At 47.7% G+C, this 25183-nt stretch overlaps 3 protein-coding genes across 5 annotated transcripts; 2 read left to right on the top strand and 1 right to left on the bottom strand.

Annotated features, from left to right (window-relative positions):
- Positions 1-154: 154 nt before the first annotated feature.
- papss2b (3'-phosphoadenosine 5'-phosphosulfate synthase 2b) lies at positions 155-10315 on the top strand. Its single transcript, XM_084455815.1, has 12 exons — positions 155-290; positions 1497-1611; positions 2647-2882; positions 3158-3296; positions 3484-3602; positions 5761-5874; positions 7134-7245; positions 7432-7637; positions 7766-7901; positions 8223-8491; positions 8836-9065; positions 9193-10315. The coding sequence occupies exons 1-12, from the start codon at positions 264-266 to the stop codon at positions 9332-9334; spliced, it is 1845 nt and encodes a 614-aa protein (XP_084311941.1). The 5' UTR covers positions 155-263; the 3' UTR covers positions 9335-10315.
- Positions 10316-10377: 62 nt separating this feature from the next.
- atad1b (ATPase family AAA domain containing 1b) lies at positions 10378-16806 on the bottom strand. 2 transcript variants are annotated; one of them, XM_084455837.1, is made up of 10 exons: positions 16786-16806; positions 15875-16060; positions 15660-15758; positions 15174-15294; positions 14752-14952; positions 14220-14326; positions 14008-14097; positions 13605-13655; positions 12933-13069; positions 10378-12367 (listed from the first exon to the last, which is right to left on the bottom strand). In XM_084455837.1, exons 2-10 carry the CDS (start codon positions 16046-16048, stop codon positions 12247-12249), a joined length of 1101 nt encoding a protein of 366 aa, XP_084311963.1. In that variant the 5' UTR covers positions 16049-16060; positions 16786-16806; the 3' UTR covers positions 10378-12246. The 2 variants fall into 2 exon arrangements, with proteins under 2 accessions (XP_084311963.1, XP_084311962.1); XM_084455836.1 differs by lacking the exon at positions 16786-16806 and adding an exon at positions 16752-16780.
- Positions 16807-18101: 1295 nt separating this feature from the next.
- ptenb (phosphatase and tensin homolog B) lies at positions 18102-24458 on the top strand. Of its 2 annotated transcripts, XM_084455934.1 has the most exons (10): positions 18102-18787; positions 19769-19853; positions 20832-20876; positions 21007-21050; positions 21321-21559; positions 21793-21934; positions 22723-22791; positions 23393-23559; positions 23748-23969; positions 24165-24458. In XM_084455934.1, exons 1-10 carry the CDS (start codon positions 18709-18711, stop codon positions 24348-24350), a joined length of 1278 nt encoding a protein of 425 aa, XP_084312060.1. In that variant the 5' UTR covers positions 18102-18708; the 3' UTR covers positions 24351-24458. The 2 variants fall into 2 exon arrangements, with proteins under 2 accessions (XP_084312060.1, XP_084312061.1); XM_084455935.1 differs by lacking the exon at positions 22723-22791.
- Positions 24459-25183: the final 725 nt, after the last annotated feature.

Below are 25183 nucleotides of genomic sequence, written 5' to 3'. Positions count from 1 at the left end.
CGTATTTCAGCAGTGCTTTCCCAGCCAACCCCAGAAGAATGTCGTGCTTCTGACGTTTTAGAGCAGTGTTCTACTGAATTTTGATCCGAGGAGGAGGGGGCTCTAGGAAGGCAGGGCCACAGAAATGCTACGTGTCTTGAGCAGTGGTTAATAGAGACAGTCTACTGTAGCCTATCCCAGCCAGCCGGCAAACTAACTTAAATTGCGGAATAATTTAACAACTGGACAAAGGTCGATAAAAAAAAATCTACAGCGGCGGAGCGATGTATGGGATCAAAAAGCAAAGAACGGTAGGATGTCACTGCTTTTGGAAGATATAGCCTATCCTACGTTTTGAGGTGTAGCCTGTCCGTTCGGAGAAGTTTGGAGAGAGAGAGAGAGAGAGAGAGCAGTGATCGGCAGTGTAGTCTGCATTCGCATCGCGCAAAAATAACCGATAGATTGTGGCTGATTAGTAAATGCTGAATGTTCGGCTTCTGTAATAGGAAGTTCTCTAAAGATGCCCAAAGTTTAATGACTCAGACCCATGTAATTAGGAAATGTTCCACATGCTGTTTTTGTGAGCAAATGTTCGTCTTGTTTCACTACCTCACTGAACCGTTCACTCAACTGTAGAATATTTTACTTCCAGATTATCTTTACCTACTCAGACAGTAGGCTATCAAAACGTGGTATATTCTACATGTAGCATAGCAGTAGGTTATTCGTAATATTAGCCATTGTTAATGACATAATTTTCAGAAACGACATTTGAAATGAAATTAGTAATTATTATATAACAGTAGGGCATTAGTCTGTTCTTTGGCTGTCCTGCACCCTGTCATATGTCGTCTTCATCAGCGTATAACATTACCCATGTCAAATTCCTTGTATGTGTAAACCATGTATGTGATTAAACATATCTTGAATCTTGAATTGTGTTGCACTGTACACTACTGAGCCAGTTGTAGAATATCTATCCCTAAAACAAGGGTTCGTTGAAAAGTTCTGTTGACTCAGAACAGTGGGGCTGTGTGTGTGTGTGTGTGTGTGTGTGTGTGTGTATGTGTGTGTGTGTGAGTGAGAGAGAGAGAGAGAGAGAGAGAGAGAGAGAGAGAGAGACAGCGCTCCATATGACTTCCCCTTAGTATCACGTGGTTCTGGCTAGGCCAACCCAGCTGAGTTCAACCTGGCCTCAGTCCCACACAGAGAGCTATAGCTCCATCCCTGAGTGGGCTTCCACTGACCGAGCAGAGCATCAGCAGTAACTACAGTCAGGCTTGATGAATAGGCCTGTTTGTTTCCTTGTCTGACCAACCCTCCCTCCCTCCCTCCCTCCCTCTCTCTCTCTCTCTCTCTCTCTGCCTCGCTCACTCTCTTTTCCTCTCTCTCTGCATCTCCCACCCGCTCTCTCTCTCTGCCGCTCTCCTACCCACTCTCCCTCCCTCCCTCCCTCCCTCCCTCCCTCCCTCCCTCCCTCCCTCGCTCTTTCCTTCTGTGCCTGTGTGTGTGTGCAGGACCTCCAGAGGGCCACCAATGTGGTGTACCAGGCCCACCATGTGAGCAGGACCAAGCGAGGCCAGGTGGTGGGCACCAGAGGGGGCTTCAGGGGCTGCACCGTCTGGCTAACAGGTGGGCATCCAACCCCGGGCTCCAGCTCAATAACCCCAACAGTCTACCATTAGACCAAGAGGACGTTCTCGTGGTCTGGTCTGAGGTAGTCTGGAGCGCCATGAATCACGGGCAGAGGGGCGGAGCCAGCGCATTAGCCTACCTTTCAAACCCAGCTGCATTTGAACATTATTTCATTGTGAGCGAATAGTTGTGACTAAATGAAAAACGAATTTAGGTTATACACTTTGGAAGAAAGTCCAAGTAAATCGCACTTTGTGTGCCAGATATGCTCCCGACAGCTCGCTAGAGTGCAGGACTCGTTAGTAATACCTTGAAATCTGCGGTCAGTGACCAATCAGAGGCCAAGTCAGCCTCTCCGCACAGCCCACTGTCTGTGTGGGCCAATCAGCATCCGGTTGAAAATTCAATGTTTGTTTGCTTGTTCCCAGAGGTTTTTGCTGCAGCGAGAGCTTCTGGGTACTCAGAATATCTCTGAGCAGACAGACCGTACACAGTAGTTTGCAATTGGCTTTAGCTCAACATGCTTTAGCTCATGTAACACAGTCCTGTGCATCTGTCTGTGGGTTTGTCTTGGGCAGGTAGTAACTGGATTTAGCGTAGGAGGCTAATGTAACAGGATTAATATTGTTCCACTAGATTTTCTTATTGTATAACTTTAATAATTATTATTTTCCTTGGGTTTCTGCTCGCCTTTTATTTTAATTGGTTGATTTATTATACATAGGGCTGGGGATTGGTTTTGGGGTATCTGGGGGCGTGACCTTGTGGGGTTAACTGTCTGCGCATCTTTATTTCCTTCCCTTTTACTGAGTATATGGGTGCAACAAGGGTTAGCCAACGAGCAACAAACTATTGCCAGAGGCTAATGTGTTCTCGTGCCCTGTCTACATGTCCATGCAGATGTCCACGCAGGAACAGTCTACAATAAAAAGATATTTGAATGCACGTCGTCCTCCAGTGTGCTCCATAAACACAATGCAGATTAAGCCGGGCTACACTAACACAAATGTGTGTCTGTCTGTCTGTGTCCAGGTCTGTCAGGGGCAGGTAAGACTACGGTGGGCTTCGCCCTGGAGGAGTATCTGGTCTCCCACGCCATCCCCTGCTACTCGCTGGACGGGGACAACGTCCGCCAAGGCCTCAACAGGAACCTGGGCTTCAGCGCCACGGACCGCGAGGAGAATATCCGCCGTGTGGCCGAGGTGGCATTACTGTTCGCCGACGCCGGCCTGGTCTGCATCTCCAGCTTCATCTCCCCCTTCACCAAGGTGAGCTGATGAATAAGTGGAGAATGAATGAATGAATGAATGAATGAATGAATGAATGAATGAATGAATGAATGAATGAATGAATGAATGAATGAATGAATGAATGAAGCGATGGATGACATTACTTACTTTGCCCCTAGAGAATCCACTGTAGTCAGAGGAGGTCTTTTAGCACAGGTTTTCAGTCATATGTGGGTCTATTGTTCCTGTGTGTGTGTGTGTGTGTGTGTGTGTGCGTGCATGCGTGCGTGTGTGTGTGTACTGTATGTGTGCAGGACCGCGCAGAGGCCAGGAGCGTGCACGAGCGCGCGGGCCTGCCTTTCTTCGAGGTGTTTGTAGATGCTCCTCTGGAGGTGTGCGAGAGCCGAGATGTCAAAGGCCTGTACAAGAAGGCCCGCGCCGGGGAGATTAAAGGTACTGACTCCCGCTGACGCCCTCTAGTGGTGGGCTGAACCATCACTGGGACTCACGGGAACAGTATGTGTAATCGATAACTACTCAGGTTTGCATTGTACTGTATAAGCCTGTTGTCAGCCGAGGGTGGGGCGAGAACGGTGTGTTCCTGAAGAGTGCTACTCACATGGCCTCATCTCCACCCCAGGCTTCACCGGCATTGATTCAGACTACGAGAGACCAGAGGCTCCGGATATGGTTCTGAAGACCGGGGAGACCTCCGTGAACGAGTGCATACAGCAGCTGGTGGAGCTGCTCAAGGAGCAGGTGGGTCTGTGTGGTCACCCTAACTACCTCTGGTCACCATGACTACTCCCGGTCACCGTGACTACTCCCGGTCTCCGTGACTACTCATGGTTGCATGGGCGTCATGAAGGGGAGAAAAGGGTCATAAAAGTCTGGATGGGTGGAAGGATGGATGGATGGATGGATGGATAGATGGATAGGTGGATGATTACATGACGTCAATGAAATATAATTTTTTGTTTTAAGTTGCGTGGAAATAATGTAATGGAATATTTGGGAGGTCAACTAGCACCTACGTAGCTAGCCTAACTTAACACATAGCCTAACATAACAGAACAATGATTAACATTACATAGTAACTAGCAATGATTAGCTCTGTTTCCACTTTGAAGAGTTTATCAGAGCCAGCTTGTTATCCATCAAGCCATTCCATTCCATTCCATTCCATTAATACTCTGCTTCCACTGAGCTAATAATTATATTAAATACAACTTGAAAAATGTGTTTGAACATTTAATGGGAGTACCCCCAGACTCCGCACCTCACTTTTACCCTCTAATCCTCCTCAGTTTTCATATATATATATATATATATATATATATATATATATATATTTTAAAAGGTGCTCAGTTCGATTTCTCTTTTCTATTTTCGGCCACTAGATGGGGCAGTGGTGCAGCGTATCAGATATAAACAAGTGGGCGTTTTCACTCCATAAGGTGCCGTTCAGGGGGTGGGGCTCAGCGACGAGCCGGCTTCGCTTATAATAAAAATAAATTCTGCATTTGCTGACAGGCCATTGGCTATATTTTCTGTGCAGATAGTTATGACTCCCCTGGACCTAGTTAATGCATATATTGGATTTTTATTTATTTATTTATTACAAAAAATGCAATAAATTGAACAGAGCACCTTTAAGGGGCCCAGGAGAATATCTTTTCATGAGGCCCAACATTCCTGGTGACACCCCTGCCTGGTTGTTATGATGACTACTCCTCTCTTTGGTTACAATTGATTTACTGTGTGGAGAGACTTTCCCTCCCTGTGGCAAGGACTTGTTGACCTGTGTGTGTGCGCAGGGCTGGACTAAGACTTCATGGTGCCCCTGGGCACCAGTGACTCAGCTGCCCCAGCCACCCCCAATGCACACAAAGCTCATATCCACAGGAGTGTTGGCCCTTAGAAATACTTTCTTACTATAGCCTACTCAAGTAGCCTTTCTTACTGTAGCCTACTCAAGTCTGAGTATCTGTACTTTACAGTGTTTCATTTCTACACTTTTACATCTTTTTTAACCGTCTCTTTGCACTATTGCTAAGTTGCTGTTGCTTCATTTTTCTGTAGCAACAAGTTTAACGTCAGGGTTTCCCCTAGGATCTTTTTCAGGGGGGGTGGTAGTCCCCCAGAAACATCTGGTGTTGTCGTGGGGCAGGCATGTTGTCCAGTTTGACCGGTTTATTTTGGCCTCAATGAAACATGCTAACATTAGCATGTTCCATTGACGCCAAAAATAAACCAGTGAAATAGAGGATCTGTCCATGTATCTTTTATTGATGAGTGCTACCATGCATCTTTGATGTCCTTTTTGATAAGAACTTATATACTTTGATATAAGATTACAACAAAAGTAGAATTTTGTAATTTTTGGGGCATACATCATTGAATAGGTGAACACTATGACCAATTATGTGAACCAAAATGGGACAGAATGCTTTTTTCATTTCAGTGCGACTTGCATAGCTTAAATGTGAAAAATGTGAACTATAGCCTAACTTTAATGCAACGCTATTTAGTCCACTAACACATAGGTTAGCTATGTTAGCCTACATACAGTAGTTACTTACATCAGAAGACATACACTAAACTGTGGTTACATTACTTATGTAGCTACTGTAGGTACAGCAACCTAAAATATTTTAATTTCATCATCTCTCCTAGTCAGAAAATGTCTGCTAACCACGATGCCAATTTTCACTTTGTTAAACTCCATTGATTTATGCTAAAGATGTTAGTGATCCAAAAGTCCACTATTTTTGGCATTAAAATGTTTTTGGGTCAGGCTACTGCTAGGCTATTTCGTGCACCAGGTTTATATATATATATATTTGTTTGTCGAGTCTTGTGTCACGTGCCTAGTTGTCCATAGGGTTAATCCGTGTGTGTGTGTGTCTGTGTCCAGAGCATCGTGCCCATAGGGGTGACCGAGGAGGTGACGGAGCTGTTTGTACCAGAGAACAAGCTGGACCTGGCAATCAGCGATGCCAGCACACTGCCCACCCTCAGCATCAACAAGGTAACCTAGCCCCAACCCTAACCCCTAACCAGCAACACTGCCCACCCTCAGCATCAACAAGGTAACCTAGCCCCAACCCTAACCCCTAACCAGCAACACTGCCCACCCTCAGCATCAACAAGGTAACCTAGCCCCAACCCTAACCCCTAACCAGCAACACTGCCCACCCTCAGCATCAACAAGGTAACCTAGCCCCAACCCTAACCCCTAACCAGCAACACTGCCCACCCTCAGCATCAACAAGGTAACCTAGCCCCAACCCTAACCCCTAACCAGCAACACTGCCCACCCTCTGCATCAACAAGGTAACCATTGCTGCCCCCCCACACCATTTTAAGAAGATAATTCTGGACCTCAAGGTGTCACTCTAGGTCTGATAGGAGAGACTAGTCTGTGACAAAAACGTCCCGGAGACCAATGTAGTTTTGAGTGATTTTATTGCAAGCTTGCAGGTAATTGAATCCCCAGAGAGTTGGGAGATATAATACAAAGAACAGTCAGAACAGCATCCTTTTGTACTACTGGAAACAACTCGTATCACACTGCTGGGCCTTCCGCCAACCCTGCTGCCCTGCTCTTATCTGGGGTGCACTGCTGCCACCTCGGACACCACTGGTCCTGTGTGTCCTGCACTTTCTGTGACCTTTACACACACACATACGCACACAAATCAAATCAAACTTTATTTGTATAGCGCATTTCATACACAGAGGCAACACTATGCGCTTTACAGAGAGCAATGGGGGGGTGGGTCCCATCCCTACATATTCCAGAGGGAAGCAAAAAAACTGTTTCACACACACACATACACACACACGCACACACACACACACACACACACACACACACACACACACACACACACACACACATGCAACTCTTACAATTATTTTAACAGTTTCTTAGGCCCAAAGGCCTCTATCAATTCTATACTGCAAAAACACAATTGTAAGCCCCAATCGTTTTCAAATTCCACATCGTCATCGTGTCCCCCTGTCCTGCCCCCCCCCCCGCCCCCCCACACAAACAAGTTATGTCTCTGCTCTCCAATCTTCTCCACTACTCTACCCGTTTATCCCCCCAGTCCCCTGATAATGTCTGGCCCCTCTCTTCTTCCCCTCTGACCTGTCTCGGTGTCACCCTCCCCTGACCATCTCTCCTCCCACCCTCTCCCTCTGTCTGTCCCTCTCCGCCTCTCTCTCTGTCCCTCTCCTCTCTTCCTCTCTGTCCCTCTCCTCTGCTTCCCTCTCTCTCTCCAGCTGGACCTCCAGTGGGTGCAGGTTCTAGCCGAAGGCTGGGCCAGCCCCCTTAAAGGCTTCATGAGGGAGAGAGAGCTGCTGCAGGTGCTGCACTTCAACACTCTCCTGGACGGTAGGGGGCCTGTCAAGCATATGGCACATTAGTCAGTATAGTACGTCTATGGAGTATACAGTGCTTTATTCAGGCTGATGTCTTACGATCATTCAGTGTCAGGTCTGGTCAGTGACCTAGTGTGTGTGTGTGTGTGTGTGTGTGTGTGTGTGTGTGTGTGTGTGTGTGTGTGTGTGTGTGTGTCAGGTGGGACCATCAACCTCTCAGTGCCAATCGTCCTGCCCGTGTCCAGTGAGGACAAAGAGAGGCTGGACGGCTGCGCAGCCTTCGCCCTGGAGTTCAGAGGTCGCCGCGTGGCCATCATGCGCAGCCCGGAGTTCTATGTGCACCGCAAGGATGAACGCTGCGCCCGACAGTGGGGAACAACGTGCACTCAACACCCCTACATTAAGGTTAGGACTCGTCCCCTCTGTGTGTGTGTGTGTGTGTGTGTGAGAGGGAGAGAGAGAAACAGAGAGAGATAGAAAGATATCTGTGTCATAAATAATATTTTAATAATTAACACACACATTTCTCACAGATGGTAATGGAGAGTGGTGATTGGCTGGCGGGTGGGGATCTGGAGGTCCTAGAGCGAATCAGATGGGACGATGGTCTGGACCAGTACCGCCTCACGCCCAGAGAGCTGAAGCAGAGGTTCAAGGAGATAAAAGCAGGTGAGGAAGGAGCTATGATCTCAGTTAACCCTGTTTCAACCTAATAGAACCTCTTTATTAGTACAGTTTTAGTACAGTAATATACACCTGGGATATATACACACTATATACCAATAATACTGACAAATTAGCTGTGAGTGAATGAAGTCAAGGTGGGAGCTGTTTCTGGCGGCTACATTGCAGTCATGATAGTTCAACACATGGCTGGAACATGTTCATGGTAGCAAAACAAAGGTGTACAGCAAGAGAACATTCCGGATAACGACAACGGATGTTGTGGACGGATCCTCTGACGCGTTTGCCCCCCCCCCCCTCCCCCAGACGCCATCTTTGCCTTCCAGCTGCGGAACCCCGTCCACAACGGCCACGCCCTCCTGATGCAGGACACCCGGCGCCGCCTGCTGGAGCGGGGGTACCGGAACCCCGTGCTGCTGCTCCACCCCCTGGGGGGCTGGACCAAGGACGACGACGTGCCGCTGGCGTGGCGGATGAGGCAGCACGCCGCCGTGCTGGAGGAGGGGGTGCTGGACGCCAGCAGCACCATCGTGGCCATCTTCCCCTCGCCCATGATGTATGCAGGACCAACAGAGGTACTGCTGCGCCTGCAGGATTCTCCAGAAGAGACGGCCTTTTAGTTCCTTCGGGGGAACCACTGATCCATTACGACAGGGTAGTTGACAGCCGTGTAGAAGCGTTATGTTTTGACCTATCAGAGATGACCGTTTTAATCAGAGATGACCATTTTTTATCAGAGATGACCGTTTTGATCAGAGATGACCGTTTTGATCAGAGATGACCGTTTTCCAGCTGTCATCATTTCGCTCGCCACCTCTGTGTTCATCCAGTATCACACATACAGACCACAATGCAATTCTCCTGTTTCTCGATGTTATGTTTATTTGTTTGGCTGCTTGTTTGTTTGTTTATCCCTCAGGTCCAGTGGCACTGCCGGGCGCGGATGATCGCTGGCGCCAGCTTCTACATCGTGGGTCGCGACCCCGCAGGCATGCCCCACCCCTTGACCAATCAGGACCTGTACGAGCCCACCCACGGAGCCAAGGTGCTGACCATGGCGCCCGGGCTCACCTCCCTGGAGATCATCCCCTTCAGGGTGGCCGCCTACAACAAGACCAAGAGGGCCATGGACTTCTATGACAAGGACAGGTGAGCCTATTAAAACACTACATCTACAACTGCAACCAGCTATGGACTTATTTGATAGGAGACGTAGGTTGGGGGACAACACAACCCAATTTATCTCCTCCTCTCTCCTCTCCTGTCCCCTTTTCAGACATGAAGAGTTTGAATTCATCTCAGGTACGAAGATGAGAAGGCTGGCTCGCAGCGGGGAGAACCCCCCAGAGGGCTTCATGGCTATGAAGGCCTGGAAGGTCCTGACTGAATACTATAGCTCCCTGAACAAGGACGAGTGAACACACACACACACACACTTACATAAGCACACAAATGTGCTGTCCCTCACAAACATTACATTTAAATTACAGTCATTCAGCAAACGCTTTTATCCAAAGCGACTTACAATAATTGCGTTTAACGTAGGAAGTCAGTGTGCTACTACTCGCCAGAACTCACAAGTGCATCTCCCTTCTAAACAAGTGACTAAGAGCATAATCTGGTGCTTTAGCCAAAGTGCAAGAGTACTAAAATGAAAATACAATAGGTGCTTAAGAGGGAGGGTTCTGGTAGTACTTCTTGAAGAGCTGAGTTTTTTGAGCCTGTGGCAAAAGATGGGCAGTGACTCTGCTGTACTGATGTCAGTGGGCAGTTCATTCCACCAATGCGGGGCCAAGACAGAGAAGAGCCGTGACACACACACACACACACGCACACACAGTATACTGTACATGTAGTAAACTACCTGGAAAATAAACAGATTTTGATTCTGATTTAAGTATCATATTCTGGTTTATGTACTTGACATGGCATAGTTGAATATTGTAAACCTGTACTGATTCATGTACAGTAGGACAGAGGTCAGCCATCTAGACATATGGGTTTATTATGGCTGAGGGTTTAATCTAGGTACTGACTTTTCATCAATAAGGAACTGTAAATCATTTAGTTTGATGATTAGGACCAAAATCAATCTATTTACATGTAATAATGTATTTTTTTTAGTTGGAAATGGTTGAAAGTGAATGTTTGAAAGATCGTTTTTAACTGTGTAGCTCGCTTTACTCTTTGTGAAACGTCATACATCTCAGATGGTTAGTACAGTCTGTTTTACTGCTATGAGAAAATGTTGATATGAATGATATAATCATTGTACCTTTGTATGAAAGACGGGTGTGGAAATCGACTGAGGGTCAAAGTGTTTTTTTTAGCAACCCACGTCTTATAAGGAAGGAAAGCTTTATACAATGTTGTATTAAACGATGCCATGGTGCCTTAACTCAAACCTTCTCATGATCTTCCTGTTAAATAAATGCTAACACGGAGAACTATGGTTGACAGTCTTATTTTATTTTGCCGTACTTAAGAAACCAGGCTCAAACTAAAGCGCATCAGCTCAATATTTACACAAAATGGTCTGAAACAAAAAGATGCAAACTGAAGTCAATTTGAATACTGCAGTCACAATGATGAACAGATCAACTACAGTCACAAAAAAATCCACATCTCACTTCCACTTTATCACTCTCTCTCGCGCGCACACACGCGCACACACACACGCGCACACACACACACTTGACAGTGAGCAGATTAGAGGACAACAGATCTTTATCCAATGTACTAAAGCCTCAGAGTTCTGCTGAAAAGTACTGGACGTTTGTAATTGTTACAATAATCAAACCTCTACGACTGATGGACGACTTCGATGAGACACATCATCAGAGACAGGGCAGAGGGGAGGGGCATCAGAGACAGGGCAGAGGGGAGGGGCATCAGAGACAGGGCAGAGGGGCATCAGAGACAGGGCAGAGGGGAGGGGCATCAGAGACAGGGCAGAGAGGAGGGGCATCAGAGACAGGGCAGAGAGGAGGGGCATCAGAGACAGGGCAGAGAGGAGGGGCATCAGAGACAGGGCAGAGAGGAGGGGCATCAGAGACAAGGCAGAGGGGAGGGGCATCAGAGACAGGGCAGAGGGGAGGGGCATCAGAGACAGGACAGAGGGGAGGGGCATCAGAGACAGGGCAGAGGGGAGGGGCATCAGAGACAGGACAGAGGGGAGGGGCATCAGAGACAAGGCAGAGGGGAGGGGCATGCCGCTGTAAGCCGGGGGCAGAGAGATCATTGGCTTGCGAGACTACTGAACACATTCTGAGGTCCACTGTCTTCTCATTGTGTGTTCAGTGGCTAGCCAGCACCAAAAAAACAAACACTCAGAACCCGTGGTTATGATCACAACCTGACAGTCGGCAGGTCGCCTCACCTGACGGTTCTTTGAGATAACAAGTACACTTCATGAACAATGAATATTAAAAAAAAACATCTATTACCCTATTTAATTGGGTAGCAGCTTTGATAGCACGGTGCTGAAGTACTACCGAGTTACTATGATCCTATCGAAGGCCATGTAGCTGTAAACCTCTCTCTTCACAAACAGACAGCTGAGAGACATTATTTTGTTTTCTGATATAAAATGAGCTAATTTACACGTATGAATGTATGATAAAAGCAAATATTATTCATAACCTGACAAAATCCGACATGGTATAAAGTAGTTATGACAAACCAGAGAATAGTGCCGTTTGTCGTATCACACCAAACTATTAAATAAGAGGGACAAAAAAAAAAGGTGTCACGTCTCATTCACAATGTGAAATATAATGGTATATACAATATATATACTATATATATATATATATAAAATAAACACACTTTTGTTGATATATATATAGCACTCCTCCAAAACATTCCACTGAACATACTTAGCCCTGATGACACAGATGTGTTATTTACACACACAGAGGTTTCCCACTAGCCACCCTGCAGAGCCCGTGTGGAGCCGTGTCGGGGCGCAGCCAGGCTGGGACACGGCCATCACTGTTCTGGAAGTGTGCTTGAAGGGACGACGTGAACGTATACCATGGTCCAGTAGCACAGCTCAGTAGTCACAGAGGTTGTATGTCTACTACGTACGGAGCGTCACCGGTGCTGCTCAGCTGAGCAGGATGGGGGGGAGGGGTCTGGGTGGAGGTGGCGCGGGCTAAACCAGTATTGCTTTGTTTAGAGGAAGCAGAGTCCCTCAGGTTCCCCCCTCACCATAATATTATACAGACAAGCAGACTAAGAGAAAGCGATGGGACTACAATTCCCAGAATCCCAGACAGGCCAGCTCAGACAGACAAACAGAAGGTGATGGACTACACTTCCCAGAAGCTCAGTCCAGAGCAGCGTGCATGAGGACACACTGGCCCCCAGCTGACTTGGACTTCTTCATCTTCTGGATGGCTTTCTGGAGGTCCTGCTGCTGGATGGGGCGGATGTAGTCTTCCTCCACACTGGAGGGATCACGGGAGGGAGGAAGTGTGTGAGAGTGTGTATGTGTGAGAGAGTGTGTGTGTGTGAGTGTGTGTGTGTGTGAGAGTGTGTATGTGTGAGTGTGTGAGAGAATGAGAAGATGAAGGTTGTGGGGGGGCAAGGAGAATGACAGTTAGTGATCCTAACCTTTGACAGCATAATACAACACAGTTCAATATCTGCTGATGGCAGAGCTTAAGTTATAGTCCTTCATGACACACAGTTTTTCATTTCAAGCATTTTGTCTCTCCTCCGCTCCTGTGCTGTGGCTGCCACACAAGCGCACACACACACACACACGCACGCACACACACACGCACGCACGCACGCACGCACGCACGCCATTTAGCAAGCATATATTATTTTTCCTTTGTAAACGCAACACAAGACGTTGGTTGGGGCGAGAGTTGGAGCGAGCAAAGCTGGACTAGGATAACGTACTGTAGCCTACGTTTGGTAGCAAACAGCCCAACAAATGTTTTTTTTAAACGCCATTTCGCCATCACGCCATCACAGGAAGCAGGAAGAGGAAGTGGTGGTGTGTACCTGTCGTTGGCGCGGCTGTTGTGGACAAAGTCTCGTACGCAGAGCAGCGCCGCGTCCCGACACAGCTCTCGGAGGTCACTTCCTGAGAAGCCGTCCGTATCCCTGGCGACGTCGCACAGGTCCACCTTCGAATCCACCTGGGAGCGACAGACGGGGAGTTTCACTGAGAGAACCAACAACATACTGTTGACCAGGACAGTAGCCCGTCGGGGGAATGTTGCGTTCCATTTGGCTCGTGAAGTCATGATTCACGCGATACTACTCGCAGTTTTAACTGGAACGCTCCTCACGACTTTGTTTTCTCTGCTTGTGAACTCGTACCACTCGCCCCAACCCCCAGTTAGCTCTGGAAGTCGTGAACAATTAAGTAACTAGGTGAAACTTAGTAATACTGTTTTATTAGCACTTGTATCTCATTAAATCAGTCGTACACACAGTCATATTCCCCAACTGTTATCTGAGGACATGTTTGTGACCTGTTTTGTATGCGCAAAATACCGCATAGTGTGTTATCTACTGGTTTGGTAAACAAAGCTAGCTGACGTCCATCTTTGTTCTGAGCTGTTGTTGGTATCTACTGTACCGCGGTGACCTCGTGGGTGATGTCGTTCTCCGTCTCTCCCTCCTCCCATCTCACCACTTCCCAGACAAACGGAACGCAGCAAAACTTACACTTTCATTCTCCAATATGAGCTTCAGGATCTGCTCTCTCTGCTTGCCATTCTGCAGGGAGGGAGCAGACGTCAGTGATCAGGCATACGATCGCTTTGATTCGCTTTCAGTATATCTACTACCGTTTAGTGTAAGCAAAGCAAATAAGGTAATTATCCTGCTATAAATGATGGTTATCGCAGGGAAATAATGCACACACAACATTGCACTCTGACCAAGTTACGGATTTCGATTTAAGACGAGACAAAGACAAAAAATAAAAGAAAATGTGAATCTGATCATCTAGAACTCACACTAGTGCAACCAAAGAAAACCCAAAGAAATTGTCTTTTAAGGCCATTTCCTGGTTCTGTGCAAGGCTTAAGATCCCATGTGTCGGGTGTAGAGGTTGCCTCCCACTCACAGGCTGGTTGATGTGGAAGCGTGTCGGCATCCTCCTGAGGATTGCAGAGTCCAGGTCCTGAGGACGGTTGGTGGCCCCCATGATAATCACCTGGGAGACACACAAACCAAGAGAGACCCTTCAGATATGGTCCATCACACTCACAGCTACAAATCAGAAGCAGCTGCCATGGAGGGGGGGGGGGGGAGAGAGAGAGCGAGAGAGAGACGCACCTGACAGTGGAAGTCTGTGTCCAGCCCGTCCCACAGGCTCATGAACTGGGCTTTCATCATGGCGGTGGCCTCATGGTCTGAACTAGATCGGCTCCTCAGGAACGAGTCTGAAACACAACAACAATCGTAACTACCTATCGCTGCATTCACATGCTCCTCGGGTGGTCCAGTTTCCCCGAGTTGTGAAGTTGTTCTTCTGAATTGTGTTCAAGTCGTTGCAAGAATTTATTACCACCAAAGGTAAACGTTAAGCCTACTTTTGTCCGCTACTTCCTGCCTATGACATCACAAGACGGCAAGTTTCCGCCAACTTGCTGACTAGTTTTTCCGACTTGAGGGAGCATTCATGAGAATTGTCCCATTATTCCGCATTTTTCTAATTATTCTGACGCCACATGAATGCAGCATACACCACTGCTGTGGTTTGCGTTACAACCAATCACACCTCCGTGAATCGATCCACAGAAACAGACCAACAGTGCTTCTCAGGGTCAAGCAGCTATGAGGAGAACCAAGTGTCCAGTCTGCATACCAATCTCATCTATGAAGATGATGGAGGGCTGCAGTTTCATGGCCAGGGAGAAGACTGCGGCTGCCAGCTTCTGCGATTCGCCGTACCACTTGTCCGTCAATGTGGACGGCTGCAGGTTGATGAAGCGGAAACCCGCCTCCTTGGCGGTTGCCTTGGCGATCAGCGTCTTTCCACAGCCCGGCGGCCCGTAGAGCAGCACACCTGGCAGCAGAGGAGCATGGTTAGGAGACTTGAGTTGCTGGTTCAAATCTTAGGGCTGACATGGACTTGTAACAAGGGAACGCTTTTGGAAGCTAATTTTTAAGGTGTGATTTTTTTTCTTCTGGCCTTAAGTAAGACACTTGCACAGTTTCGGGTGCAACCACACACCGGAGTGCATGCGTGTCTGTGTGTGCGCACATGCGTGTGGACTTGACTCTCACCTTTAGGGGGCTGAAGCAGTCTAGATCCTTCAAACAGGTGCCTCTTCTGGATGGGAAGTATAACGGTGTCTTTCAGCTCAGTGATGATGTCATCCAGACCAGCGATGTCACTCCAGGTGATCTGAGAAGAGCAAAACTCATTCGCTGAGACAGACTTCCTCTTGGAAGACTCTAGAAGGTCATGTTCTTGTGCAGAAGGGCATCAGAGTAGTCATAGCATGACGGAAGCCTGTCCCAATAGTCCACATTGTGTTGAGCCTGCGGTATACTTTCTGATGCGTACGCGTAGACAAGCGCATATTTTGCAGCACGTTAATTTCTGTGGACCTGCGCAGCCTACTTTCCAAAGGAACGCCATCTTCTGTACAAATATGCATAGTTAAATGCAAATATACCGCAGACTTTAGACCTATAGAATGTAAATCATCAAACAAGTTCTGAAAGGGGCCTGAGTGTTTCAGGTGAGTGACTGAGCTCCTCTCCCACCTGCATAGTAAGAGGATCCACCAGGTGTGCGGCGATGCTCATCTCGTACTCCGACAGCTTGACGTTCTGCACTCCGATCTGCCTCATCAGCTTCTCAGCCTGCAGGAGAGGACGGTGACATAGTCACACTCTATGACAACGTGGTACACAATGTTACCCAGGGCACGTCCATCTCACTGGCTCTGGTCATAGGCTTTATCATATTCACATCTCACCTGCTTCTGGGCCTCAACCTTCTGTTTTCTTGTGGGGTCAATGGCGTCAACCATCCACTTGATAGTGAAATAGGTGACTGCTCCAAATATGGTCAGCCGGAATAGGAGACCGATCACTTCATTCCGACCCAGCGGCCGGGCAAGGTTCTCGGTAGGCATCTCTTTCAGCACCATCTTCTCGGAGATCTGGCAGATGAGTGAGAATGTTTTAACACACCGCCTCCCCCGAGTTCAATGTGCAAAGAAAGTCTGTTAGTCTGGAGAGTCAATCTAACTAGCTAGAGCCAGAAACCAGCGCTGCGGTGCCTTGCCTGCTCACGACCGAGACTTGCTAGACGCAAGCTGGAGATGCTGCCTTAGCGACTTCACTTAACGGGCATGTGTGTGTCCCTTCTGATTTAAAAATAATACTATTTCTGGACCTCGAGGGTCTTTATTGACCACACGAGATCACACAACACACTTGAGTGAAGGGCGACACACACAGCACACACGTCTTCGGTGGTCGCCGGTGGAAATTGTTCCCTGCATTTATCCCCTCCAAGCCGTCCTCCTCCAGGGGCAGCCGGCGTTCATGGCTGCCAGTTCACTAATGTAACATTATGGGTGACAAAATAGTGTAGCTAGTAACTGTGAAGAGCGACATTTAGTTTCGTTCTCATTTCCTGGGAAATTGCATGTTAGATACGTCGCCAAACCTAAAGCTCAGCTATGACCTTCCAGCTAACGTTAGCATGCTGCCGCGTGGCTCCATTACATTGAAGGCCAAATGTCCTTACTTTAGTAAACAACATCTTACAATTTGGGTAAATTATGCAGTAAATTCATCAATAAACATTAGACAGCGGTACTTAAATTATGTAGTAAAGTACTAAACCTTCATAATAGCTAGCTGTCGAGTCGTCACTCACCTAGGTAGGCACCACAGATTCTTCCGGTACGTCTCGTGTGTGACTCACTGGGAATCACCGCATTCTCTGCACATGACAGGTGTTGGTGCCCCCTACCGGTTTGGAGTAAATACGTGAAATGAAATTCTGATATTCGGCTTCATCTGACCTGATGATGGGTCAAAAACACAATGATCATCGTTGAATGGTCTTTTGGTAAGGTAACTGTGACCAGCACCAGGTATAAAGCCTCCACTCCTACCAACCTCTTCACTACAATATTTATGTACCGGTGTTTATGTCCAAACAAATCCGCCAGATGGCGCCCTAACACAATATGTCAACTCGTCCCCGTAGCACCAGTGTACAGAGTTCAGAAGTCATTGGACAGTGCACACTTATACCATGGTCAATAACTATGTAAAGTTCTACATTTGAGGATGCATCTTGGCTCACAGTCTTGCCTGGATAGAAAATAGAATGGTCACCATAGTCTAGACTGCAGTCAAATTCTCCCGTTGACTATAAATGTTTTATTTGTATTTTAACTTCTTGATAATATACATATAGGCTACAGTTAAAGATTTGCTCCCGGCATGATAACCATGTTCTCCAGGGAGTATGGAGCTATATCTGTCAGATATTGAGCTATAATCATTAGACGGTTCCCGTCATAGTATATTGCTGCTGGTTACATAATGAAAAGTCTCAGATATGTCATCATGGATTCAGAATGAAAAATTGGAAACTTCCCCAATTATGAAACACGTGACTGGGGTACAGTCCTCTGTACAATAAAGCCTACGCAGACACAAATATCTTTGGAATTTAAATTATATAAGCAATATAAGCATATATTTTATGGTGTTGCCAATGCATTATGTGTATTATTTTACTGATTGAATGAACTGAAGACGTATTTCAGGACCTATTCTACACTGCGGCATGATATCTCGTAGACTTTCTCAATTGGAACGGAAGCCATAATGGAAGTCACCGTTTGGTTTGCGAGTGTAGCTGTAGGAGTGGGTTGCCAGATTTGTTAATTTCCCGACCACTAGGGATTCTTTTCATGTCATTGTGCGATTAAAATGGCAACGGGCTGGTTAATATTCATAGCCAACTAAAATAAGATAACGTTATATGATGCGCGTACTAGACAAGCAGCTTCACAAGACAATCCAAATCAAGAAACCTAAAACCGTCCTGAACTCTTTAGTGGATTGTGCGGATTTTTGGCTATGACACTGATACAACTGGAAAGTTGATCAAGTCTGGCAACACATCTCTGGAGAAACGAGTCAGTTAGAGAGCTCGCTTGGAAAGGGACGTGTCAGGGAAGAACGGGAGCTAACGCTAGCTAGTATAGCTGTAATTGTTTTAATTTACAAGAAGCTATAATTTTCAGGTGGAGGCTGTCAATTTTTCTTAAAATATTTTACGTGGATCGTTTACACGAATGACTCGACAATAGCTCTTTTTTCTCTGTGGAAGAATCGACATGTTAGCTGGTAGCTAGTGCTAGCTAACGTTGGATAGCTATGTTGCCCGTTAGCATATGCGTTCGATAGCTGTGTCAGTCAGTATTTCTGGGTAAGGGACGTCGGAGAGGTTTCTCTCCACTATTCCGTCTTAATCACGGCGGCTTTGACACAATCAGAGACTTGGGACTCTATTGAAATACAACATTTCGGAAGTTGGATAATTCCTAACCTATTTATTGTGGAGTGTTTTGTGTCTAATCGTGGGATCCGGGAAGCCGGGCCTGCTGTGGAGGAACGAAGTAAGGCCCATGACCCAGTAGCAGCACCAGAAGCCATCTAGCCACCATTAGCTAGCTGTCAACCGACAGCGGGTTTGTGGAGAGATCTTTTGGCAGCGGTTCATTCAAAAGCAAAAATACTTTCTCTTAATTTAAAGACCCTAAAGACTCCAGCCACAGATATGGCTGCGATAATAAAAGAAATCGTCAGTCGAAATAAAAGAAGATATCAAGAAGATGGATTTGACTTGGACTTGACCTGTATCCTTTTTTTGCTCCGTGAATTGGCTGGCAAAGCTAGCATGCTAGCTGTCTGCGTGCGTCTCCGTCTGCCAGCGCTAACGCTCGCTGTGCGATAGTCTAGTTATTAGCTAGCTAGCTAACGTTTGTTGGTTATCGTTAATATGTCTTGCTAGACGGTCCACTCGTTTGTCTAACGACGTTGGATGGACTGACGTCAGCTAGTCAACACAGCTAATCTAATATTAATTGTACAATGTTTATTAGTCAGTCAGATAACGCTAGCTATCTTAGGTAAAATAATATATTGTAGCTGATCTATGTGTTGCAGTACAAAGCCTATCAGCCAGCCTGCTGTATCTAGCGCAGTATTGCCATTGCATCAGCAGCAATATTATGAAGAATGTTCGAGCTATAGCTAACGCAGCTCCAACTGATTGCCGATGAGAAACGTGAGATTGAAGTTAGAAGGAAGAATCTGTCCCCTGAAATGCAAAATGCATTGGCTAGCTGGACTATAGTATTGATGGGTGCTTTATTTTGATGGAGGCCATGTTATACTGGCGTGTTTGAAATGAGAAAACTAGTTGGCTAACAAGTTAGACCAATATCTCTGGTTAGACTAATTGTGTTGTAACAGCCTGCCCCGCTATGTCAGACTGCAGTGCATGGTAACCTGTCCTGGGAAGAGGTTTGCCAGGTGAATTCTGTGCATTGAGATGGTAGCTGTTCAGTATATAATTGGCATGTGCAGTGTTCATTAATGATATATATATTTTTTTTTTTTTTTTTACAGACTCCTTAGTCATATATGGCAGCACCTAACCATAGCATGCATACCATACTAACTGTACAGACTGTTATGAGGACTTATGATTTCATATTCAGAAGGGGGTTTTGTGTATATTTACTGCCTAATATGATTTGGTGCTTGTGTGTATGTAGTGTGCTTCCCTTGCTGTGGGTGTATGACCACCTTGGTTCCTTAATTGGTTCTATCAGATATTTATCCCAACATTATAGCCATGGGCTTTCCTGCCGAAAGACTAGAGGGTGTCTACAGAAACAACATTGATGACGTTGTTCGGTGAGTTCCTCTCCTGGGAGTTTGTGTGTGTGTGTGTTTGCATGCAATGCTTGCCAGCCGGTGGTCAGCTCACACATGGGCAAGCCTCTAAAGTTTGCATGGCGATAGAATACTGTGGAGATCGCGCTGGAAGGGTCCTGTCAAGGAACAACTCCTGGCCCGTATGGCTTACACTCAAGTAGAACTAAACACATTTGATAGATGTTAAATATTCAACTTACCCAGGGCTGAAGGAAATGTGGACACTGCCGTCTTAGCTCCCCTGCAAGATCCTTTTCCACTGGGTTTCTGGATCAAAGGGGCTGACATGTTGTTTCTGGAGAGGGCTTCTTGTGTTTTAACTGAAACCCAGTGAGGTGACCTGCAAGCCACCCATGAACTGGGCCTGACCTCTGTCAGCACTCTGCATAGAGCGCCGTAGGCTCCATTTGTGTTGGCAAAAGGATCACTGTTCATATACTGTACCTGGATATTGCTAATATATTTTCTATTTGCTTTGTGATTCTAATTGCAAATCTTGACTTTTGTGTTGAGATTGTGATGATAAGTTCTAGACTCCGACTATCATTATGGCTCACATGCTCACACACTCACATACACATCGCACTTTTACACACTGTATATACTGACCGCACTACAGTTTGTATATTGTTTTTTTATCTTGTATTATTTTATACAAGTATTTTGTACTTGCTCTTAGCACTGTCCTGTCTTTGCACTGTCCTGTCTCATCCCTGCACCCTGTCCAATGTTGTCTCCATGTTATGCACTATGGCCGAAAGCAAATTCCTAGTATGTTGAAAAACTACAATGGCAATAAAATGAATTCTGATTCTGATCATTACAAAGCAACATCCAGGGTTTGTCATAGGAAGCAATTAAGTGTGACATAAGCTAAAGTTTGCATTGAAAAGGATCAGAATCAGATGTGTTTGTTCTGTACTGGACAATAAATTATCCCCTTCTCTCTTCCTGTAGGTTCCTGGACTCCAAACACAAAAATCACTACAAGATCTATAATCTGTAAGTAGTACTGTTCTTCATTATGCCATTATTTAGCGTGTGTGTACTGTAGCTGTGCTGATGGACAGATCATCAGTCAATGAAAGAATGCAGGTGTCCATGTGTAAAATGGGTTCTCTCTTTCCCTTAGATGTGCGGAACGCCATTATGATACTGCGAAGTTCAACTGCCGTGGTGAGACACACACACACACACACACACACACTGCTCTCATGCAGACTGCACGGACATGCATGGCACTGTTACACCAATGACAATGTCTAATTGAACAATGTCTCTCCCGTCTTCTGTTCATCTGTTACGTCTCCCCTCTCCACCTCCATCCTCTTCCCCTCCTTTCTCACACTCCCCCCCCCCACACACACACACACACACACACACACTCCATCTCCCCCTCCCCTCTCCATCTCTCCCTCTCCCCCCACCCCTGTTTCTCTCCTCCAGTTGCACAGTATCCGTTCGAGGATCACAACCCCCCCCAGCTGGAGCTGATCAAGCCCTTCTGCGAGGACCTGGACAAGTGGTTGAGTGAGGACGACAACCACGTGGCGGCCATCCACTGCAAGGCCGGGAAGGGGCGCACGGGCGTGATGATCTGCGCCTACCTGCTGCACCGCGGCAAGTTCCTCAAAGCTCAGGAGGCCCTCGACTTCTACGGGGAGGTCAGGACCAGAGACAAGAAGGTAGGGGGAGGGCGGACACACACGCACTCAATCACTCACACTCGTACACACACACACTCTCTCCCACTCGCTCACATACACATAAAAACATGACATAAGTTGTGCCGGTGATTCAAGCCTCATCCTTTGAAATGTGGATAACCCAAACTAGATCAATACATCCAGTGCGTGTGTGCGTGTGTGTTGTGTGCGTGTGCTTGTGTGCGTGCGTTTGTGTGTCTCCATCCGTCCAGGGCGTGACAATCCCCAGCCAGAGGCGGTATGTGTACTACTACAGCTACCTGCTCAAACACCAGCTGGAGTACAAGCCCGTGGCCCTGCTCTTCCACAAGATGGTGTTCGAGACCGTGCCCATGTTCAGCGGAGGGACCTGCAGTAAGTCCTCTCCTCCCCATCTCCTCCGGCCGGTCAGAGCTCTCTGTTCCTTCGCCTTTTATCCTCCATGTGTGCCGAGTAGTTTGAGGAGCGTGCTCTTTCCATCCCTTAACCCCGACTCCGCCCCTTAACCCCGACTCCGCCCCCCTCACCGTTGTGCGCAGCCTGGGTTGCCGTGGTCGCATGCCGTCTCCACTCCCTTCCTTCCTTCCTCCCCGAAACGAACCGCTGTGGAAACACACCTGACCACTCCGCCTGGCTCTGCTCTACACCCACGCCCTCTCTCTCTCCTACTACTGTGCCTTTAAAGGGCCCTATTCTGAACACACACGTACACGCACACACACACCGCCTCCAGGACATGGCCAGTTTACACACACGCACACACACACCGCCTCCAGGACATGGCCAGTTTACACGCGCACACACACCGCCTCCAGGACATGGCCAGTTTACACGCACACACACACACCGCCTCCAGGACATGGCCAGTTTACACGCGCACACACACACCGCCTCCAGGACATGGCCAGTTTACACACACACACACCCGCCCCGACCCAGCGCCCCTGCCTCCCCATCAGATATGGCCCTGGAAGAAGGCTGACTGTGTGTAATATAGACTAGCTAGCAGGCTGCGTGTGGGCGTGTGTGTGCGCGCGTGCGTGCGTCCGTGAGTGTGTCCGTGCGAGTGTGTGCGCGCAAGTATTCTTTAGCCCTGTTGATCCTCCCTCAGTAGACCCAGGTGTGTGTGTGTGTGTGTATGTTAACTTCTCTCTCTCTCCAAGGGGACTCTTCTGTTAAAAACAAGAGTGAGCAGATGCCACTTGGCTTCAGAAAAGGGAATTGGCACTGGGGTAAAAGCAGCTTTTCATCACATATACATGTTCAACCTAGACGTAGAATTGTTGTCAAGTGTTCGGCCGAACCCTGTAGGACTGTTGCCACCCCCCATCAGACTAGGGCCCTGAGCATCACCCTGTACCTCTGTTCCCTCTGTATAACCTCACACTCTCTGGCAGTGGTGTATCTGATCTATGCACCTTCCCTCTCTCTGCTGTCCTCCCTTCTCACCCGACCATCTGGTCAACACATCACAGTCTAGTTGTTGTTTCCATCAGACTTGGGTCCCAATACCACTATACAACCGGGTCCTGAAATACAACTATTTTTCTTTCCCACTCACTCACACGTAAAAACATGACATGAGTATTATTTCATAATACTCGAGGGTACGTTTGATTTAGTTTGGGCTTTCCAGTAAAGCCATCTTTACTAACTGACTTGGTAGGCAAAGCAAGCTAAATCAAACTTGCCGCAATTGTAAACTAGCGTCCGATAAAGCATGTCAACCCACGTCTGGTGTCCGCCTCACGGGGCACCGATGTGTTGTTGCTTGCGTGTGTTTAACCGTTGTTGTTGTTCTTGTGGTGCTGCGCGCCCCCACCCCCACCCCAGACCCCCAGTTCGTGGTGTACCAGTTAAAGGTGAAGATCCACACATCCAACCCGGCCCACACGCGCCGGGAGGAGAAGTATGTGTTCTTTGAGTTCCCCCAGCCACTCCCTGTCTGTGGAGACATCAAGGTGGAGTTCTTCCACAAGCAGAACAAGATGATGAAGAAGGTAGGCGGAGAAGCCGGCCACCAAATCAGTCCCCGCAGTTTAGACTCGTGTTGATGTTCAGTGAGGTTCTGCTTGGGAGTTGGGCTAAGAAATATGTTGAAGCTGGTGAGAGTTAAGCTCGTATGTCTCACCTCTCCTTCATCTCACCTCCCTCTGTGTCATCTCCCCCTCCATCTCTCCCCCTCCAGGACAAGATGTTCCACTTCTGGGTGAACACCTTCTTCATCCCCCCGGAGGAGACCTCCGAGAAGGTGGAGAACGGCAGTCTGGCGAGGGAGACGGAGGCCAACCAGACGTCAGGAGGAGGACAGGAGAACGACAGGGACTACCTGGTCCTCGCCTTGACCAAGAATGACCTAGACAAGGCCAACAAGGACAAGGCCAACAGATACTTCTCCCCGAACTTCAAGGTCAGTACGAGGGAGGCGAAGCTCTATCTGACTGTTGTTTACCTCAGGCGAAGCTGTGCTTCTCGTTGTCGTTTACCTCAGGCGAAGCTGTGCTTGTCGTTGTCGTTTACCTCAGGCGAAGCTGTGCTTGTCGTTGTCATCGTTGTTGTTTACTTCAGGCGAAGCTGTGATTAAGCGTTGTTGTTTACGCCTCAGGTGAAGCTGTATTTCACCAAGACGGTGGAGGAGGGGGCCCACTCCGAGGCCAGCAGCACCTCAGCTTCCGTCACGCCGGACGCCAGCGACAACGAGCCCGACCATTACCGCTACTCCGACACCACGGACTCGGACCCGGAGAACGAACCCTTCGAGGAGGAGCAGCAGCAGATCACCAAGGTCTGAGACCGGTGGGGGGGGGGCACCACGGACAGACGCACGGACGGACAGAGGAGATACAAAGGAGAAAACTTGAATATAAACTGAAATAAACAAGTAACTTCTCTCCCCCCTTTCCCAGGACATCTGTGTCATGGATATATGCCACCCGGTTTTAGAAAACGATAATGCTGACCAATTTTACCTTTTTTTCCCCTTTTTTTTTTTGCCCCCCCCCCCCCCTTCCCTCCTTTCTTCATGCGGAGTTTTGCCAGAGAATCACGTTGGCTGGATTAATGTTGAAGAGAGGTTGTTTTAACGTCAACCCCTCTCTCTTTGTATCTGAGCCTGGAGAGGAGCCCCAGGGGCAGGATGGGAAGGAGAAGGAGGGAGGGAGTGAGAGAGAGAGAGAGAGAGAGCGCTGGTGGTTTGGATCACCTGGTCGTTCCAGCTTCCACCTCTACTGTGGAATACAAACCCCCACGGCCAGTGCTTCTGTCACCTTTGACCCCCACACACACACACACACACTTACATACACACACACACACACCCTCACACACACACACACTCACACACACACAGCCCCCGCCCCAACCCCCCCCCCCCCCCCCCCCCCCATGTCATCCATACCTACTGTGAATGCGTCGTAGTGCTTTCTGCAGGCTGTCTCTCTCACACATCCGTTGGTGCGGTGGACACAGCATGGTGGAATCCTCCGGTTGAGTGGATTATTGTTATTATGGTCATGATGATTATTATGATTATTATTAAGCTATATGACATCTAACCAGTGTCCATTCCTCCTCAGCATTGGTTTCTGTTGAAGGGTAAAACAGAGAAACAGTCTCCCATGTGTT

Source organism: Borostomias antarcticus (assembly GCF_949987555.1).
Source record: "Borostomias antarcticus genome assembly, chromosome: 22".
NCBI lineage: Eukaryota > Metazoa > Chordata > Actinopteri > Stomiiformes > Stomiidae > Borostomias > Borostomias antarcticus.
The sequence above is the reverse complement of the archived record's forward strand: the minus strand, read 5'-3'. Positions and strand labels throughout refer to the sequence as shown.

Bases quoted from the DNA above. Each gene is read 5' to 3' on its own strand.
- papss2b (XM_084455815.1), top strand. From the start codon at position 264: ATGTATGGGATCAAAAAGCAAAGAACG. The intron at 2,883-3,157 runs GTGAGCTGATGA...GTATGTGTGCAG, and splicing joins TCATCTCCCCCTTCACCAAG to GACCGCGCAGAGGCCAGGAG. The intron at 9,066-9,192 runs GTGAGCCTATTA...TCCCCTTTTCAG, and splicing joins GACTTCTATGACAAGGACAG to ACATGAAGAGTTTGAATTCA.
- atad1b (XM_084455836.1), bottom strand. The intron at 13,656-14,007 runs GTGAGTGGGAGG...CCCTCCCTGCAG, and splicing joins GCTTCCACATCAACCAGCCT to AATGGCAAGCAGAGAGAGCA. The intron at 13,070-13,604 runs GTAAGTTTTGCT...TGTCGCTCCCAG, and splicing joins TCATATTGGAGAATGAAAGT to GTGGATTCGAAGGTGGACCT.
- ptenb (XM_084455934.1), top strand. From the start codon at position 18,709: ATGGCTGCGATAATAAAAGAAATCGTCAGTCGAAATAAAAGAAGATAT. The intron at 19,854-20,831 runs GTGAGTTCCTCT...CTCTTCCTGTAG, and splicing joins AACATTGATGACGTTGTTCG to GTTCCTGGACTCCAAACACA. The intron at 21,560-21,792 runs GTAGGGGGAGGG...CCATCCGTCCAG, and splicing joins TCAGGACCAGAGACAAGAAG to GGCGTGACAATCCCCAGCCA.